Source organism: Doryrhamphus excisus, chromosome 5, assembly GCF_030265055.1.
Source record: "Doryrhamphus excisus isolate RoL2022-K1 chromosome 5, RoL_Dexc_1.0, whole genome shotgun sequence".
NCBI classification, from domain to species: domain Eukaryota; kingdom Metazoa; phylum Chordata; class Actinopteri; order Syngnathiformes; family Syngnathidae; genus Doryrhamphus; species Doryrhamphus excisus.
Window position 1 is genome coordinate 2,214,388 of NC_080470.1, and position 22,546 is coordinate 2,236,933.

At 34.2% G+C, this 22,546-nt stretch overlaps 1 protein-coding gene across 1 annotated transcript; it reads left to right on the forward strand.

The window, feature by feature from the left end:
* The first annotated feature begins 15,144 nt into the window (after positions 1-15,144).
* Positions 15,145-22,546, forward strand: LOC131129875 (angiopoietin-related protein 4-like). Its single transcript, XM_058073805.1, has 7 exons — positions 15,145-15,606; positions 15,685-15,795; positions 15,874-15,961; positions 17,393-17,506; positions 21,690-21,785; positions 21,850-22,134; positions 22,205-22,546. Exons 1-7 carry the CDS (start codon positions 15,178-15,180, stop codon positions 22,381-22,383), a joined length of 1,302 nt encoding a protein of 433 aa, XP_057929788.1. The 5' UTR covers positions 15,145-15,177; the 3' UTR covers positions 22,384-22,546.

Sequence of the window (22,546 nt, forward strand, 5' to 3'; positions counted from 1 at the left end):
CGGAAAAGGTCTTTTTTTCTTATAACTGTAAAGAATACACAATAAATACACAATATTATGTACTTAATGTATGATTACTTTAAAATGTACTAGTTATTTGATGTGTGTTTTCATTGGGCGGCCACAATATATGCATGACAATTAGTTAAAAGTATTTTATACTTCCAAAAGTAAAGAAGGCAAAAAAATAATAATTCCCCAATTTAACAATATGGACATTAAATTGATTTTAATCTGAAAAAATAGCAAAAATAAACCAAAAATACCCCAAATTATATATTAAATGTATGAAAAATTAAATGTATAAAAGTTATATTTGATGTGTGTTTTCCCACAATATATGCATGACATACAACAAATGAATTAAAATAAGTGAAACATTTGTATTTTATACTTCAATCAATATACTTCAATATACTTCAAATCAAGCAAACACGGCAAAACAGATTTAAAAAAAAAACAATTTAACAGTAATTTACATTTCATGCACACTGGATTAATTGTGATCTAAAAAAAAAAAGAAAAAAATTGAAAAAAATAAACAAAAAACACAGGAAATTATTTACAAATTTACAATAATTATAATGAATTTAATGCAATTTAAAACATTTAATTTTAATAATTTAGAATTGTGTGTTTTTGCACAGCTACAACATATGCATGACAAAAAATGAATAAATAAAATAAGTGGGAAAAAATTAATTTTTACCTAGGAAATAAGAAACACATTGAAAAAATACACATAATTATTGACTAAATGTATAATAATTTTAAATGTATTTAAGTTGTTTGATGTGTGTTTTTCTTTTCTTTGCTTGCAGTAATGGAGTACACGCTGGTTAGATCGAGTATGGCTGACTCCGTGGGTTGGAGACACACGAAAACCTGAGCACACATTGGTATACCCTTAATGTAACATGTAACATGTAACATGTTACAGTGTGTGGTGCTTGGAGGTCATGGTGCTTTTTGTATACATATTTTGTATTGTTGGATTTCCTTGAAATGTGATGTGAAAGATTGGTCTCCGTGCTGATAAGTGGGGTGCACAAATATTGTCATATTCCAGCTGCAAGATAACCGCAAGGTTTGGCTGTTTTTGACGCACTGGGCTGTACTTCTGTCGTTGCAGCAACAGAGGGCGGTGTTGTCTCTGCTTGTTGTCTTCTGCCTTGGAGAAATCCCTGACTCCATGTGACATAGGATCATTTGGAAAGAGGACATACATGCATGCATGCATGCATGTATGTTTATATGTATGCATTATATGTTTGCATGTATGTATGTGTGTATGTATGTATGTATGTATGTATGTATGTATGTATGTATGTATGTATGTATGTATGTATGTATGTATGTATGTATGTATGTATGTATGTATGTATGTATGTATGTATGTATGTATGTATGTATGTATGTATGTATGTATGTATGTATGTATGTATGTATGTATGTATGTATGTATGTATTGATGTATTGATGTATGTATGCATGCATGTATGTATGTATGCATGTATGTGTGTATGCATGTATGTATGTATGTATGTATGTATGTATGTATGTATGCATGTTTGCATGTATGTATGTATGTATGCATGTTTGCATGTATGTATGTATGTATGTATGCATGTTTGCATGTATGCATATATGTATGTATGTATGCATGCATGTATGTTTATATGTATGTATGCATGTATGTGTGTATGCATGTATGTATGTATGTATGTATGCATGTTTGCATGTATGTATGCATGTATGCATGTTTGCATGTATGCATATATGTATGTATGTATGTATGTATGTATGTATGTATGTATGTATGTATGTATGTATGTATGTATGTATGTATGTATGTATGTATGTATGTATGTATGTATGTATGTATGTATGTATGTATGTATGTATGCATGTATGCATGTATGTATGTATGTATGCATGTATGGATGTATTGATGTATGTATGTATGTGTGCATGTATTGATGTATATATGTATGCATGTATGTATGTATATATACATGTATGTATGTATATATGTATGCATGTATGTATGTATATATGTATGTATGTATATATGTATGCATGTATGTATGCAGGTATGCATGTATGTATGTATTGATGTATGTATGCATGCATGTATGTATGTATATTATACAAATTTCCCCACTGAGGGACGAATAAAGGCATATCTTAATATTAATCTTAATGTATGTATACATGTATGGATGTATGGATGTATTGATGTATGTATGTATGTGTGCATGTATTGATGTATACACGTATGTATGCATGTATGTATGTATATATACATGTATGTACGCATGTATGTATGTAAGTATGTATGTATGTATTGATGTATGTACATATGCATGTATGTATGTATGTATGTATGCATACATGTGTGGATGGATGGATGGATGGATATATTTGAATGCAGGTATGTGTGTATGGATGTATGTATATTGTATGTATGCAGGTATGTGTGTATGTATGTATGCATGTATAGATGGATGGATGGATATATGTATGCAGGTATGGATGGATGAATGGATGGATATATTTTTATGCAGGTAAATAAGGATGTATGTATGTATGTCTGGAAGGATGGATGGATGGATGGATGGATGGATGGATGGATGGATATATGTATGCAGGTATGTATGGCTGTATGTATGTATTTATGGATGTATATATGTATGCAGGTATCGATGGATAATTGTATGTATATATTTGTATGCGATATGTATGGATGTACGTAAGGATGTTTGAATTTATGTATGTATGTATGTATATATATATGCTGGTATGAATGTATGTATGGATGTATGTAACAATGTCTGAATTTATGTATGTATGGATGTATGGAACCATCCATCCATCCATCACAATGCGCTCCCCACTGGAGCATGTGGGAATCAAACGCTGAGCGTTTTTTTGTTGTTACCAAAGACACGTCAGACAGGAACAGGAAGTCTTGTCTCTCCTGTGACCCAGCGGAACAATGCAGGGTTTGGCAGGTCGCTGTGACCCAGCAGTAACAAAAGGACATCTTAGAAATGAATCAGTCATGAACTACCCACCATCACACCACAATAGGAAGAAGTCATGCCTTTATCCTGCCTTTAATGGTTTATCCCTCAGTGACATTCATTTGACATTCATTTCTCTTGGTGTCCACGAAGTAGTATATACAATATTTATATACAAGTATTTATAGTACAATTTTATAGTATGGCTCAGCGGTGGCTCCGTCATTGACTGCGATGCACACATTACCCATCACCCATTTCATCTGGGCTGCATGGCGAAGAGTGGTTAGCGCGGAGTCCTCACGGCTAGGAGACCAGGGTTCAATTCCACCGTCGGCCATCTCTGTGTGGAGTTTGCATGTTCTCCCCGTGCATGCGTGGGTTTTTTTCCGGGTACTCCGGTTTCCTCCCACATTCCAAAAAAACATGCTAGGTTAATTAGCGACTCCAAATTGTCCATAGGTATGAATGTGAGTGTGAATGGTTGTTTGTCTATATGTGCCCTGTGATTGGCTGGCCACCAGTCCAGGGTGTACCCCGCCTCTCTCTCTCGCTTGAAGACAGCTGGGATAGGCTCCAGCACCCCCACAACAGTATCACTCGGATACTGTGAACATCCAGCAGCAACACAACATTTTGGCATGACTACTATTTTGATGAAAAATATACTGAACCAGGGCTGCACAGTGGCCGAGTGGTTAGCACACAGGCTTCACAGCTAGGAGACCCGAGTTCAATTCCACCCTCGGCCATCTCTGTGTGGAGTTTGCATGTTCTCCCCGTGCATGCGTGGGTTTTCTCCGGGTACTCCGGTTTCCTCCCACATTCCAAAAAAACATGCTAGGTTAATTAGCGACTCCAAATTGTCCATAGGTATGAATGTGAGTGTGAATGGTTGTTTGTCTATATGTGCCCTGTGATTGGCTGGCCACCAGTCCCGTATGTGTACCCCGCCTCTCTTGCCCGAAGACAGCTGGGATAGGCTCCAGCACCCCCCACGACCCTCGTGATGAAAAGCGGTAAAAATGAATGAATAAATAATTTCACCTTTATTGTAAATATTGATCCAAAATCGAAGGAGAACATCATGACCTGTATTCCCGTGTTTCTTGACACTTTGGACATGCTTAGATAGACGCTATAAAGGTCAAACCTTCGCAGAAAAACAAAAGCTGGAGGCCAAAAACAAAAAGCAGATCTTTATCAGAACAATAAAATCATTTCCCCCGCTGAGCGCTACCACTGCCGTGCTGACAGGATGGAGATAGCGCAACACCTGTCTGTCACCTCTGAATGTGCATCAAAGTCCACAGGCGTTGTTGGCAGCAAAACATGTTTTGACTTTCCTGCAATAGAATCCAGCGGGCGAATCAGGAAGAAGTCATAAACGCCTTTATATTGGTTTCAAGGTCTTCGGTCTGAGCTCCCAGTGGATTTAATGGTTAAAACAGGACACAACACTGATGATGTGTTCATGTTAGACCAGGGGTCTCAAACACGCAGCCCGCGGGCCAAATGTGGCCCGCAGGACACTGGTTTGAGGCCCCCGCCTTGATATGAAAGTTTAATGTTAGTGCGGCCCACGCAAGTTTGATATGGATGCTGTATGGTATCATATACCCACAAAAAATATTACTAATTATTATTATTAATTATTATTAATTATTATTAATTATTATTAATTATTATTAATTATTATTAATTATTAATTATTATTAATTATTATTAATTATTATTAATTATTATTAATTATTATTAATTATTATTAATTATTATTAATTAAGTTAATTATTAATTATTATTAATTATTATTAATTAAGTTAATTAATTAAGTTAGCATGTGTCTCAAGACCATGCAGTTGCGCAATATGTTGTAAATAAAAAGAGTATAAATGTGACTATAGTCGTGTTTTGTCATGTCTATAAAAAAAGATTAAGAAAAAGATAAAGAATTATATCTCAGAAAATACTTAGCAAAATATGTATAAATAAGGGGTCTTAAACATGCGGCCCATGGGCCAAATGTAGCCCGCAGGACACTAGTTTGAGGCCCCCGCCTTGATATGAAAGTTTAATGTTAGTGCGGCCCACGCAAGTTTGATATGGATGCTGTATGGTATCATGTACCCAGAAAAAATTATTACGTTTGATTCATGTTCATGTTAAAGGTTAAATAACTGTTAATAGTTATCCTCCCTATCCGTGTGGAAGTGGTAAGTTTTTGGCTATTTAAGTTGAAAGGAAATAACTTGAAGGCTACCGTTGAGGTCGCTAGCTCTCTAGTTTGCGAGTTAGCATGTGTCTCAAGACCCTGCAGTTGCGCAATATGTTGTAAATAAAAAGAGTATAAATGTGACTATAGTCGTGTTTTGTCATGTCTACAGGGCTCTAATTTGTGTTTTGTAGGTAAAAGGTGAAATTGTGTGAGGGAGGAGTTTGACCTGCCTCACAGCAAAGGTCACGAGTGTTAAGTAACGGGATAGACCCAATAAGTACTTCAGCAAATCAAAGGCTCAAGCTGGGTTTGACTGTATTGACTGTAAAAATGAAAATTATTAAAAATTGATCACCATAGCAACATTTGTGTTAACAGTGTTATGTATGAATCAAATATATTTGTTACGTCATAAAAAACCTGTTTAAAACCTTCTAAATATGTTTTTTTAACCATTATTAGAGCCCTCAGGACATGAAATAGCACCCCTATAGTCACCTTTACATTCGTATTACCAAATATATTAGACACAATTGAATGAAATGAAATTTGGCATGGCTAACTAGCAAGCTAGCGATTTAACAAGCACGCAAGCTAGCGAGCTAACAGTTAAAATAAAATGTATTCAAAACTTGAGAAGCCAAACATGTACTACATAGAAACCACATAGAAAACCTGTTTAAAACCTTCTAAATATGTGTTTTTTTTACCATTATTAGAGCCCTCAGGACATGAAATAGCACCCCTATAGTCACCTTTACATTCGTATTACCAAATATATTAGACACAATTGAATGAAATGAAATTTGGCATGGCTAACTAGCAAGCTAGCGATTTAACAAGCACGCAAGCTAGCGAGCTAACAGTTAAAATAAAATGTATTCAAAACTTGAGAAGCCAAACATGTACTACATAGAAACCACATAGAAAACCTGTTTAAAACCTTCTAAATATGTGTTTTTTTTACCATTATTAGAGCCCTCAGGACATGAAATAGCACCCCTATAGTCACCTGTACACTTGTATTACCCAATATATTAGACACAATTAGAGTAAATAAGACTTGTGTTTGTTTGTGTTGCTATGAATGTGTTCCCTCCTAAATATGTTTTTTTAACCATTATTAGAGCCCTCAGGACATGAAATAGCACCCCTATGTTACCTTTACAATGCTATTATTCTTGTTTACACCACTAACAAACCTTCTTAGTGAGCTACAGTAACTAAGTAGCCTGTTCCAAACTTTAGAAGCCAAACATGTACCACTTCCACACAGGATGGGAGCAGAACTTGTTTTTCATCAAGGTTAAAGTATTGTTAAGGTAATGTAACGTCTCAAGGTCATTACTACCACTTAGCGACCAGAATACTGCATAAGTATCAGTGGTATTTCAATATGTTTTGGCTAATAATTGACCGTACTTTCTAAATCTGATTTTTACTATTATTAGAGCCTTGTAGACATGAAATAGCACCCCTATGTCACCTTTACAATGCTATTATTCTTGTTTACGCACTATCAAACCTTGTTAATGAGCTACAGTAACTACCTAGCCTGGTATTGTCCTTAAACCAAACAACAAAACACTAAGAAAGTACTTGGGAAATCAATGTGATATTGTAGTACAGTCATATAATCAACGGTGTGTGATACTGTACATGTGTGTACTTCAGGTTGACAGGTTACACACCTTTTTTTTTGTTTGTTTTAGCTAATAATCGACCATACTCTACCACAAAACATTATCTAAATCTCATTTTTACCATTATTAGAGCCTTGTAGACATGAAATAGCACCCCTATGTTACCTTTACAATGCTATTATTATTGTTTATGCTACTAACAAACCTTGTTAGTGAGCTACAGTAACTATGTAGGGTGGAATTGATCTAGTCTAAACTTTTTTTTTCTTTTTTTGGGGCAAATATATGAAACATTCCAGTGCATTTCTTACATTAAGACAAATTATTTTTTTCATATTAAAATGAACAAAGCATTATTAGAGCCCTGTAGACATGACAAAACACGACTATAGTCACATTTATACTCTTTTTATTTACAACATATTGCGCAACTGCAGGGTCTTGAGACACATGCTAACTCGCAAACTAGAGAGCTAGCGACCTAAACGGTAGCCTTCAAGTTATTTCCCTTAAACTTAAATAGCCAAAAACTTACCACTTCCACACGGATAGGGAGGATAACTATTAACAGTTATTTAACCTTTAACATGAACATGAATCAAACGTAATAATTTTTTCTGGGTACATGATACCATACAGCATCCATATCAAACTTGCGCGGGGCCGCACTAACATTAAACTTAAACGGGGGCCTCAAACTAGTGTCCTGTGGGCCACAATTGGCCTGCGGGCCGCATGTTGTGCATTAAACAAACCAAGAACTTGAGTCTGTGTCTGAACAGGTGACCTTCTCCATGTTTACAGAGTATAGCACATACCAAGCATACATAAAGAAAAGTACAGTCCTGCACTCTTTTATCAGAATGAGTAGATGCCTCGGGCAAACAGCGTTGCTTTCTGGGTTAAAGTGCATGCTGGAGAACAGGATTGTAAAAAAAAAAAAAAAAAAAAAAAAAAAAGAGAATAGGTCCCAGAGCAAGCTGGGACACAAGGATACATACTCCGAATGTGGAATCTGGGTAAAAGGTCGGGAATCAAGGAAGACTCAACGTTTGGAATATAAATAACAGCTGCATTTGTTTCCAGGAGGAAATGAATGGCACATGGGAGCAACACATAACAATAACATTAAGCTAAACATGTACCACATAGAAACCGCATAGAGAACCTGTTTAAAACCTTCTAAATGTGTTTTTTTTTACCATTATTAGAGCCCTCAGGACATGAAATAGCACCCCTATAGTCACCTTTACATTCATATTACCAAATATATTAGACACAATTGAATGAAATGGTAATGGTAATGGTTTTATTTCATTTGAACATGCATCAGATTACAATTGAATGCATCACATAATCAGTTCCCAGTTCCACATGTCCAAAAGGAGTAGGAAGAAGCAAAGCTTATTAAATCCTACCCCTCCATCTGGTACTTTTACAATCAGTAACTGTTACATTTGTTCACTTCCTGATTTCTGATTTATTTAAAAATTAAAAATTAAAAATTAAAAATTAAAAATTAAAAATTAAAAATTAAAAATTAAAAATTAAAAATTAAAAATTAAAAATTAAAAATTAAAAATTAAAAATTACCAAATTTAAAATTTCACCAAATTTAAAATTTTTATTTAAATTTTTTGTCACATACCAAAGTGATATGAGCATCCAATGCCATAATGGGTACCATAGTAAGTGTCAATATAGTGATATATATAGCACATCATGACTGGTTCAAGACTCTTCATGCTTGTATTTAGCAAATTTATTTTATTTATAAATTTATTTTGTTAATTTCTATTAATTTTTATTTAGTTTTTTTTAATTTTTTTTATTTTTTAATTTTTTTTTATTTTTTGACACGTACCAAAGTACTCGGTGATATGAGCATCCAATGCCATAATGGGTACCATAGTAAGTGTCAATATAGTGATATATATAGCACATCATGACTGGTTCAAGACTCTTCATCCTTGCAAACATCAACTGCTTGTATTGTTTCTTGAATTTTTATTTTTATTTTTATTTTTATTTTTATTTTTATTTTTATTTTTATTTTTATTTTTATTTTTATTTTTATTTTTATTTTTATTTTTATTTTTATTTTTATTTTTATTTTTATTTTTATTTTAGGTGATAAGAGAACAGCCAACACTTTGACAACATCCTTTGACGACCTGACAGTTTTCATCTTCTAACACATCCCAAAACATTCCAGGGATGCTAATGAGCCGCCAGGCTGCTGCTGTGTGGACCAAAACAACGGAACATGTTCGATCACATCTGCACATGCACCGTACACGAGCTTCCTTCTATTGGGGGAGATTAGACATTGTTTCTAGTGGGTTAGTGTGTGAAAGGTTAGCCTGTCGTCACGTGCCTGCTCTATTGCATCAGACACCCCGCCCCCGACACCCCAACACCCCCTTTTTTGGGGACCAGACACACAAAAAGAAAGCAAATGAAATGCATGAAAACACGTGCTAATGTGACTTAACTAAGATATGCTAACATAACTTGAATGCATCTTTTGAATGCCTTAAATTTGTATTTTACTTCCTGTAGCCATTTGTACAAGTCTTGCTCCCATCCTGTGTGGAAGTGGTACATGTTTGGCTTCTAAAGTTTAGAATAAATTTAATTTTAACTTTTTAGCTCGCTAGCTTGCATGCTTGTTAAATTGTTAGCTTGCTAGTTAGCCGTGCCAAATGTCAACTTTAACCCCCTAATGTCACTTCCTTCCATTTGCCCAACACTCACCTCCCGTAGGGAACACACTTAGCAACACACACAAACACAAGTCTTATTTACTCTAAATGTGTCTAATATATTGGGTAATACCAATGTAAAGGTGACTATAGGGGTGCTATTTCATGTCCTGAGGGCTCTAATAATGGTAAAAAAAAACATATTTAGGAGGGAACACATTCATAGCAACACACACAAACACAAGTCTTATTTACTCTAATTGTGTCGAATATATTGGGTAATACGAATGTAAAGGTGACTATAGGGGTGCTATTTCATGTCCTGAGGGCTCTAATAATGGTAAAAAAAACATATTTAGAAGGTTTTAAACAGGTTTTCTATGCCGTAACAAATATATTTGATTTATACATAACACTGGTAACACAAATATCTTTACGTTCAATGAAGACTTGATAGTTTTTCTTATGATGCACGAATGATTGTTGCTATGGTGATCAATTTTAATCATTCAATTTTTTTACTTTTACATTCGATACAGTAGAAAGATCTTGCCTAATATTTGTATTTTACTTCATGTAGCCATTTGTACAAGTTCTGCTCCCATCCTGTGTGGAAGTGGTTTTAAAATTTGGTGGAATTTTAAATTTGGTGGAATTTTAAATTTGGTGGAATTTTTAATAATTTTTAATTTTTAATTTATGAACCAGTCATGATGTGCTATATATATCACTATATTGACACTTACTATGGTACCCATTATGTCATTGGATGCTCATATCACTTTGGTATGTGACAAAAAATTAAAATAAAAATTTTGTGGAATTTTAAATTTGGTGTAATTTTTAATTTTCACCAAATTTTAAATTCCACCAAATTTTAAAACCCCTTCCACACATTAAATGTAAAATGTAAAATGTAAAATTTAAAATAAAAAATATAATATTTAAAATTTAAAATCTAAATTTAAAATTCAGACAGGCAGGAAGTGAACAAATGTAACAGTTACTGATTGTAAAAGTACCAGATGGAGGGGTAGGATTTAATAAGCTTTGCTTCTTCCTACTCCTTTTGGACATGTGGAACTGGGAACTGATTATGGGATGCATTCAATTGTAATCTGATGCATGTTCAAATGAAATAAAACCATTACCATTACCATTACCATTACCATTACCATTACCATTAACTGCAGTAAAATAATAATTGTTCAAAGAAAATGTCAAAATAATCTAGGATGCTTAGTCTAGGATGTAAAATACCCCCCCCCCCCCTAACCACAAGCAAATCTATTTTTAACACAAGGCTTCCCCATCCAAACCTTCATTGACATGGTTCTATGATTTGATGATCAACATTTGCAATAAAAGTGTCCGTTGCCATAATTCGATTGGCTTCACGTCATCTGAGGAAAGGAGGCTGGAGTGTACGTGCGGCACAGCGGCTGTGCACAGGGAAACGTGCACAGGGTCACCATCCCTGCAGGACCGCCATGTCCTCAGATGGCACACACACTGGTAAACAAAATGTCCAGTATCAAGGTATCATGCTGAAGGAATTAACACAAAACCCAACCTGCTATTTGTTTGTCTGGGATTTGTGATACTTGAAAGGACTAATACCAAATACTGGGTAAATATTGTTGTACTAGCTGTTAATTATTAGCCACTATTCAATTGAATGAGTATGAATAAGTAGGGCAAATAGTACAAGTGCTTTAAATGCTAACACTGAAGTGCCTAGCTCTCTATCACAAAATATATATTAATGAATAAAACTTGCTGTTTTGCAGTTGATACAAATAATAATAAAATTATGATATTATAATTATTAAGAATATAATTATATTATAATTATTATTTGCATATTATTATTATTATTATTATATATTTTTATTATATAATTATATATAATATAATAATTTTTATTTTATTATTATTATTATATTATTATATATATCATATATAATGTAATAATTATTATTTCTATATTATTATTATTATTCTATATTATTATTATACATAATAATAATACATTTTATTTGTATAGCGCTTTTCAAAATACTCAAAGACACTTTACAGAAGAATGGAGTTGAATAAAAGCAAGCAATTTTTAATTTTAAATAATAATAATATTATAATATTATAATTATTAAGAATATAATTATATTCTAATTATTATTATTTGCATATTATTATTATATATTATTATTATTATTATATAATTATATATTATTATTTTATTTGTATATTATTATTATGATATTATTATATATATCATATATAATATAATAATTTTTATTTGTATATTATTATTATTATTATATATTGTTATTATACATAATAATAATACATTTAATTTGTATAGCGCTTTTCAAAATACTCAAAAGACACTTTACAGAAGAATGGAGTTGAATAAAAGCAATTTTAAATTTTAAATTTTAAATTTTAAATTTTAAATTTTAAATTTTAAATTTTAAATTTTAAATTTTTTAAACTCCATGCCAAATTTCATTTCATTCAATTGTGTCTAATATATTTGGCAATACGAATGTAAAGGTGATTATAGGGGTGTTATTTAATGTCCTGAGGGCTCTAATAATGGTAAAAAAAAAAACATATTTAAAAGGTTTTAAACAGGTTTTCTGGATGTGTTTAAAAACAACAACATTTAACTGGTGTATAAAAAGTCTCACGTGTGAGTTTCAGGGATTTGCCGAGCATCTGTACCGTGTCTGGAAACCCACGTGTCTCGTGTGTGGGTGCTGGTGCGTGTGTGTCCTCATGTGCGTGCGATTGTTTTGGATTTTGATGAGTTTGTAAGAAGCCCTGCGGGATGAACTTTCCCCTACTTCTCACAAGGAAGCATTCCTGATTCATGCTCGAAAACCAGCAGCGACCCCCCCCACTCCCCCCATACATTCATCCACATAAGTATGCCCATACGTCACAGTTGTCCCTTTGATTTTTCCACATATAACTTGACATCATTAGAAGCATGATTCATTTGTTCCAGAAGGTCCAACTCTAACCGAAATATTCTCGTTTTCCCATAAGAAATGTCAGAAATCCAGAAAAACAAAACTGTAAACAAAAAGTATAACAATAACTGTTTGACTATAATAATTCATCACACAGCAACTTAACATTCAAAAGGTATACGGAATAAATGATCAAGCTTGCACCAAAATGAGTTTAAAATGTACAACAACAAAAAAACAGTTAAAGGCTTCCCGTAATGCATTGCCCCCAATGGGGCGCTGCAATGACGTCAGCCTCCCTCTGGGCTTCTCCGGTTCCCTCTGGCGGACAGAGGCATCATTTTAAATCACATACAGTATTTACAATCTAAAGGCAAAACTTGGAAATAATTATCATAGCATGTCATCACGTTCGCGTCAATATCATTATCAGCAGAAAAAAATATTCCAATATGAACCTATATCTCATTTTTATGCCAGTTTCTGCCGAAAATATCAGTATTATTAGTGGACATCCCTCGTTATTAATACTTGTTAGTATCAACATCTCATTTGGAGAATGTGCCAATAATTAATAAATCACAGGTTTAAGCTGACAAATTATAATTTTACACCAAAAATATTCCAATATGAACCGATATCTAATTTTTTTTTGCCAGTTTCTGCCGAAAATATCAGTCAAAAACAATATTAGTGGACATCCCTCGTTATTCATACTTGTTAGTATCAACATGTCATTTGGACAATGTGCCAATAATAAATGAATCACAAGTTTAAGATGAGAAATTATAATGTTACACCAAAAATATTCAAATATGAACCGATATCTAATATTTTTCCCAGTTTCTGCCAAAAATATCACTCAAAAACAATATTAGTGGACATCCCTCATTATTAATACTTGTTATGCCAGTTTCTGCCGAAAATATCAGTCAAAAACGATATTAGTGGACATCCCTCGTTATTAATACTTGTTAGTATCAACATGTCATTTGGACAATGCGCCAGTAATAAAAGAATCACGGGTTTAAGCTGAGAAATTATAATTTCACACCAAAAATATTCCAATATGAACCGATATCTCATTTTTATGCCAGTTTCTGCCAAAAATTTCAGTCAAAAACAACATGTCATCCTTTTAGCTTCATTTGGAGAATGTGCCAATAATTAATAAATCACGGGTTTAAGCTGAGAAATTATAATTTTACACCAAAAATATTCCAATATGAACTGATATCTAATTTTTTTTGCCAGTTTCTGCCGAAAATATCAGTCAAAAACAATATTAGTGGACATCCCTCATTATTAATACTTGTTGTGCCAGTTTCTGCCGAAAATATCAGTCAAAAACAATATTAGTGGACATCCCTCGTTATTAATACTTGTTATGCCAGTTTCTGCCAAAAATATCAGTCAAAAACAATATTAGTGGACATCCCTCGTTATTAATACTTGTTAGTATCAACATGTCATTTGGAGAATGTGCCAATAATTAATGAATTACGGGTTTAAGCTGAGAAATTATAATTTTACACCAAAAATATTCCAATATGAACCGATATCTAATTTTTTTTTGCCATTTTCTGCCGAAAATATCAGTCAAAAACAATATTAGTGGACATCCCTCATTATTAATACCTATTATGCCAGTTTCTGCCAAAAATATCAGTCAAAAACAATATTAGTGGACATCCCTCATTATTAATACTTGTTATGCCAGTTTCTGCCGAAAATATCAGTCAAAAACAATATTAGTGGACATCCCTCATTATTAATACTTGTTTGACAATGTGCCAATAATAAATGAATCACGGGTTTAAGCTGAGAAATTATAATTTCACACCAAAAATATTCCAATATGACCCGATATCACATTTTTATGCCAGTTTCTGCCAAAAATTTCAGTCAAAAACAACATGTCATCCTTTTAGCTTCATTTGGACAACGTGCCAATAATAAATGAATCACGGGTTTAAGCTGAGAAATTATAATTTTACACCAAAAATATTCCAATATGAACCGATATCTAATTTTTTTTGGCAGTTTCTGCTGAAAATATCAGTCAAAAACGATATTAGTGGACATCCCTCGTTATTAATACTTGTTATTCCAGTTTCTGCCGAAAATAATTTTACACCAAAAATGTTCCAATATGAACCGATATCTCGTGTTTTTTGCCAGTTTCTGCCGAAAATATCAGTCAAAAACAATATTATTATAGTATATTTATTTGTATATTGTATGCAAATAAATAATGACTGAATAAAAGATTTAAAAAAGTATATAATGCCTTTTACAGGTTTTAAAGTGTGTGTTTCAATGGTTGACTGGTATTTGTATTTAAATTAAAAATGCAGAAATGCAAAAATTACGAGAAAAATGCAAAATTTTAGAATTCTTCACCTCCTCGTGTCTCCGCTAGAAATAAAGAGCTTTCATTTCATCATCATACAATCAGTGACATTGATGAGTTGTTCCACGCCCCCAAACCTCCCCCCTGCGCCCGCCTCCAAACCCCACCTCCGGCCAATCAGCTGCAGCGCTCAGCTATAAAAACTTCCCAACACAAACCAAGAAAAAGCAGCACGGAAAAATCCAAAGAGACCAAAGATGAAAATACCTCAGCTTTCCCTTCTCCTCCTCCTTCTCGTCCTCCTTCTCGGTCTGATGAATGCAGCAGCAGGCTTCCCTGCAGACCGAAGGGACAAGCAAGCCTCCTGGGACGACGTCAACGTGGTGGCTCACGGTTTACTTCAGCTGGGCCAAGGTCTGAAGGAGCATGTGGACAAGACCAAAGTCCAGATGAGGGACATCGCCGGCAAACTGAAAGCCTTCAACAGCACCTTGACTGCACTTGAGAGGAAGCAGCAGGAGCAGGATGACATCGTCAAGGTGGAAGCCGCGGAGGAGGTGATGAAGCACAACAAGGAGAACATCCACTCCCGCGTGGACAGACTTGAGAAGAAAATGGAGGAAGTTCTTCAAGTGATACCTAACTCCAGTTTCAGCGATGCCGACTCAGCGATTCCATTCATCCAGGTGAGAAGAAAAACTTGATCCGAGTCAGACGGCGGGAAGAAAAACAAATCATCAAAAGTGTCCAAAATGCGTTCGCAGAGCGTCGTGGCTGCTCAGAACAGACGTATGGACCAGCTGGTGGACAAGATCAGGCAGCAACAAGACAAGCTGGAGAAGCAGAGCTTACACCTGCAGGCGCTGCAGAACAAGGTGAGTAAAAAGCGTCTCCGTTCGTGTTTTCGCACCATCAACCTGCTACCCCCCCAAAAAAATGTGTCATTCCTCCAGGTTGCACACAAGGGGGTCAAATCGCACAGGTGGAGGGATGAGGAGACCACACTGAGGGGCGACGCCCCACCGAGTGACACCAAAAATGGTAAAGTATTTTTCAGACGCAAACAACTGCATTATTAGAGCCCTCTAGACATGAACTAACACCCCTATAATATTTGAATTTCCACAAAGTAGAATAAATTTAATATTTTCAGCATAGAAAACCTGTTTACCACCTTGTAGATATAGTTTTTAACATTATTAGAGCCCTCCAGACATAAACTAACACCCCTATAATAAGTGAATTTCCGCAAAGTAGAATAAATTGAATATTTTCAGCATAGAAAAACGTGTTTACCACCTTGTAGATATAGTTTTTAACATTATTAGAGCCCTCCAGACATGAACTAACACCCCTATAATAATTGAATTGCCACAAAAAAAATGAAGTTGCAATTTTTGGAAAATTAGGTTGAGTAAAATTTAGGATGTTAAGAGAAATGAAGTGTAAATATTAAGAAAACAGTGTTTGTCATTTTATGAGAATAAAGTCCTAAATAAATAAGGTCATAATAATTGGAGTAAAAAAAAAAAAGTCATCTTACAAGAAAAATAACATGTAATATTATGAGAATAAAGTTGGAATAAAATATGAATATATATAAAAAAATATAAAAAAAAAATGAAGTTGCAATTTTTGAAAAATTAGGTTGAGTAAAATTTAGGATGTTAAGAGAAATGAAGTGTAAATATTAAGAAAACAGCGTTTGTCATTTTATGAGAATAAAGTCATAATATTCAAAGGAAAATAGAAAAAAAGTCGCTAATTTTAGAAAATTAGGTTACCGAAAAGTTGTGATATTAGAGAAATAAAGTCCTAAATAAATAAGGTCATAATAATTGGAGTAAAAAAAAAATAGTCATCTTACAAGAAAAATAACATGTAATATTATGAGAATAAAGTTGGAATAAAATATAAATATATATTAAAAAAATATATAAAAAAAAAAAATGAAGTTGCAATTTTTGGAAAATTAGGCTGAAGAAATTGAGGATGTTAAGAGAAATGAAGTGTAAATATTAAGAAAACAGCGTTTGTCATTTTATGAGAATAAAGTCATAATATTCAAAGGAAAAACACTGTAATTTTTTGCAGTGGAAATAGTGCAGAAAAATGGTGAACAATAGAATTATTATAACTTCTTAGCATACATAATAAAGGTAAAATCTCAGAGATGTGAGACCCGATGGAAAGATTAAACATCCACATTTGCGTTATAGATAACAAAGCAAATGAAGACCTCGTGCCGCAATTTGGCCACCCTGATTTCAAGTAACAATGTAAAGAAAGAAAGAAACTTTGCTCCTGAGAATATAAAAGTGGCCTCGTTGGCTGGGCTGTTTGCAGACGGTCCAAAGATCAGGAAAATGAGATCACCGGCTTGAGATCTCATCCGCTCTTATCTTTCACGATGTGACGCCAACTTGCATTGTCGGAATGATCAGAATGTTTGTGTTTTTTTTTGTTGTTCAGGCTTAGCTCGAGATTGCCACGATCTTTTTCTCCACGGGCGGCGAGTCAGCGGCATCTACGCCATCCAACCGCACAACTCGCAGCCATTCAACGTCCTCTGTGAAATGACCTCAGGTGAGAACCAGAACGAATCGTTCATCTTGCTTAATTGGTTCCAGACTATGATAAGTCAATTAGAATATTTTTTATAGTAGAGCATAGAAAACCTGTTTAAGGCTTTCTAAATACATTTTTAACATCATTAAAGCCCTCTAGACATGAAATAGCACCCCTACAATAAGTGAATTTCCACAAAGTAGGATAAATTGAATCTTTTCAGCATAGAAAACCTGTTTACCATCTTGTAGATATGTTTTTTTAGCATCATTAGAGCCCTCTAGACATGAACTAACACCCCTATAATAAGTGAATTACCGCAAAGTAGGATAAATTGAATATTTTCAGCATAGAAAACCTGTTTACCACCTTCTAGATATGTTTTTTTAGCATTATTAGAGACCTCTAGACATGAACTAACACCCCTATAATAATTGAATTGCCACAAAGTAAGATAAATTGAATATATTCAGCATAGAAAAACGTGTTTACCACCTTCTAGATATGTTTTACTAGCATTATTAGAGACCTCTAGACATGAACTAGCACCCCTATAATAAGTGAATTTCCACAAAGTAGGATAAATCGAATATTTTCAGCATAGAAAAACGTGTTTACCACCTTGTAGATATGGTTTTTAACATTATTAGAGCCCTCTAGACATGAACTAACACCCCTATAATAAGTGAATTACCGCAAAGTAGGATAAATTTAATATTTTCAGCATAGAAAAACGTGTTTACCACCTTGTAGATATAGTTTTTAACATTATTAGAGCCCTCTAGACATGAACTAACACCCCTATAATAAGTGAATTAACACAAAGTAGGATAAATTGAATATATTCAGCATAGAAAAACGTGTTTACCACCTTATAGATATAGTTTTTAACATTATTAGAGCCCTCTAGACATGAACTAACACCCCTATAATAAGTGAATTTCCACAAAGTAGGATAAATTGAATATATTCATCATAAAAAAACCTGTTTACCACCTTGTAGATATAGTTTTTAACATTATTTTAGAGCCCTGTAGACATGAACTAACACCCCTATAATAAGTGAATTTCCACAAAGTAGGATAAATTGAATCTTTTCAGCATAGAAAACCTGTTTACCACCTTGTAGATATGTTTTTTTAGCATCATTAGAGCCCTCTAGACATGAACTAACACCCCTATAATAAGTGAATTACCGCAAAGTAGGATAAATTGAATATTTTCAGCATAGAAAACCTGTTTACCACCTTCTAGATATGTTTTTTTAGCATTATTAGAGACCTCTAGACATGAACTAACACCCCTATAATAATTGAATTGCCACAAAGTAAGATAAATTGAATATATTCAGCATAGAAAAACGTGTTTACCACCTTCTAGATATGTTTTACTAGCATTATTAGAGACCTCTAGACATGAACTAGCACCCCTATAATAAGTGAATTTCCACAAAGTAGGATAAATCGAATATTTTCAGCATAGAAAAACGTGTTTACCACCTTGTAGATATGGTTTTTAACATTATTAGAGCCCTCTAGACATGAACTAACACCCCTATAATAAGTGAATTACCGCAAAGTAGGATAAATTTAATATTTTCAGCATAGAAAAACGTGTTTACCACCTTGTAGATATAGTTTTTAACATTATTAGAGCCCTCTAGACATGAACTAACACCCCTATAATAAGTGAATTAACACAAAGTAGGATAAATTGAATATATTCAGCATAGAAAAACGTGTTTACCACCTTATAGATATAGTTTTTAACATTATTAGAGCCCTCTAGACATGAACTAACACCCCTATAATAAGTGAATTTCCACAAAGTAGGATAAATTGAATATATTCATCATAAAAAAACCTGTTTACCACCTTGTAGATATAGTTTTTAACATTATTTTAGAGCCCTGTAGACATGAACTAACACCCCTATAATAAGTGAATTTCCACAAAGTAGGATAAATTGAATCTTTTCAGCATAGAAAACCTGTTTACCACCTTGTAGATATGTTTTTTTAGCATTATTAGAGCCCTCTAGACATGAACTAACACCCCTATAATAAGTGAATTACCGCAAAGTAGGATAAATTAAATATTTTCAGCATAGAAAAATGTGTTTACCACCTTGTAGATATAGTTTTTAACATTATTAGAGCCCTCTAGACATGAACTAACACCCCTATAATAATTGAATTGCCACAAAGTAGGATAAATTGAATATATTCAGCATAGAAAAACGTGTTTACCACCTTCTAGATATGTTTTACTAGCATTATTAGAGACCTCTAGACATGAACTAGCACCCCTATAATAAGTGAATTTCCACAAAGTAGGATAAATCGAATATTTTCAGCATAGAAAAACGTGTTTACCACCTTCTAGATATGTTTTTTTAGCATTATTAGAGCCCTCTAGACATGAACTAACACCCCTATAATAAGTGAATTACCGCAAAGTAGGATAAATTGAATATTTTCAGCATAGAAAAACGTGTTTACCACCTTGTAGATATGGTTTTTAACATTATTAGAGCCCTCTAGACATGAACTAACACCCCTATAATAATTGAATTGCCACAAAGTAAGATAAATTGAATATATTCAGCATAGAAAAACGTGTTTACCACCTTGTAGATATGTTTTACTAGCATTATTAGAGACCTCTAGACATGCACTAGCACCCCTATAATAAGTGAATTTCCACAAAGTAGGATAAATTGAATATATTCAGCATAGTAAACCTGTTTACCACCTTGTAGATATGGTTTTTAACATCATTAGAGCCCTCTAGACATTAACTAACACCCCTATAATAATTGAATTGCCACAAAGTAAGATAAATTGAATATATTCAGCATAGAAAAACGTGTTTACCACCTTCTAGATATGTTTTACTAGCATTATTAGAGACCTCTAGACATGAACTAGCACCCCTATAATAAGTGAATTTCCACAAAGTAGGATAAATCGAATATTTTCAGCATAGAAAACCTGTTTACCACCTTCTAGATATGTTTTTTTAGCATTATTAGAGACCTCTAGACATGAACTAACACCCCTATAATAATTGAATTACCGCAAAGTAAGATAAATTGAATATATTCAGCATAGAAAACCTGTTTACCACCTTGTAGATATAGTTTTTAACATTATTAGAGCCCTCTAGACATGAACTAACACCCCTATAATAAGTGAATTTCCACAAAGTAGGATAAATTGAATCTTTTCAGCATAGAAAACCTGTTTACCATCTTGTAGATATGTTTTTTTAGCATCATTAGAGCCCTCTAGACATGAACTAACACCCCTATAATAAGTGAATTACCGCAAAGTAGGATAAATTGAATATTTTCAGCATAGAAAACCTGTTTACCACCTTCTAGATATGTTTTTTTTAGCATTATTAGAGCCCTCTAGACATGAACTAACACCCCTATAATAATTGAATTGCCACAAAGTAAGATAAATTGAATATATTCAGCATAGAAAAACGTGTTTACCACCTTCTAGATATGTTTTACTAGCATTATTAGAGACCTCTAGACATGAACTAGCACCCCTATAATAAGTGAATTTCCGCAAAGTAGGATAAATTTAATATTTTCAGCATAGAAAACATGTTTACCACCTTGTAGATATGGTTTTTAACATTATGAGAGCCCTCTAGACATGAACTAACACCCCTATAATAAGTGAATTTCCGGTCTCCGGTTTCCTCCCACATTCCAAAAACATGCTAGGTTAATTAGCCACAAATTATCCATAGGTATGAATGTGAGTGTGAATGGTTGTTTGTCTATATGTGCCCTGTGATTGGCTGGCTGGCCACCAGTCCAGGGTGTACCCCGCCTCTCTTGCCCGACAACAACTGGGATAGGCTCCAGCACCCCCACAACAGTATCACTCGGATACTGTGAACATCCAGCAGCAACACAACATTTTGGCATGACTACTATTTTGATGAAAAATATACTGAACCAGGGCTGCACAGCGGTCGAGTGGTTAGCGTGCAGACCTCACAGCTGGGAGACCAGGGTTCAATTCCACACTCGTCTATCTCTGTGTGGAGTTTCCATGTTCTCCCCGTGAATGCGTGGGTTTTTTTTCCGGGTACTCCGGTTTCCTCCCAGCGACCTTTGTGAGGAAAAGCGGTAGAAAATGAATAAATGAATAAAAATATATATTTTTTTGCTTTCCCAGAAGGTGGATGGACCATCATCCAGAAGCGTCTTGACGGATCCCAGAGTTTTAACCATCTTTGGGAGAGCTATAAAAAAGGATTCGGGAGCCTAAACAGTAAGTACAAATCATAAATTTACGTCACAAAACTTAAATTAAAAATTAAATTTACCTCCGTCAGGTGAATTCTGGTTGGGATTGGAGAACATTCACACCATCTCACAACAAGGCCAGTACCTACTACAGGTGGAGCTCTCCGATTGGGCGGGACAGATCCAAGCCACTCGTTATCACTTCCGACTTGATGGAGAGGAGAAGAAATACGCTCTCCACGTGGAGCAGGAGTCCACATCGGGATCTAAGGAGGCGCTAAGCATCCTGACCGGACCTTCAGGTCTTCCCTTCTCCACCGTCGACAGCGACAATGACTTCGCTGCCGACGCCAACTGCGCCGAACTTCACTCAGGTACGCTTTGTTTACACGGACATGTGACACATATCGAATATTCGAAACCAACAGACAATTTTTCTTGTAGGTGGTTGGTGGTTCAGCAACTGCGGGGAATCGAACCTCAACGGGAAATATCCCAGACGGCTCGGCTTGGTCAAGAGGTCGCAGCCGAGGAGGATGTTTTGGGTGAACACCAAGGGAGAAAATAATCCACTGAGGACAACTCTTCTGAAGTTGGCTCCTACGTCCATAAACCAACAATAAAGTCCCAAGCATGAGAAGCAATGAAAGACTGCAAAAAAACAAAAACATGCACATTTATTATGTATTTATTTATTTATAAGCTGTATATTATTCTCTCTATAAATATTTTATGCTGAAAACATATTATTTGTAAAAAAAAAATAAAAATAAAGGGGACCTATTA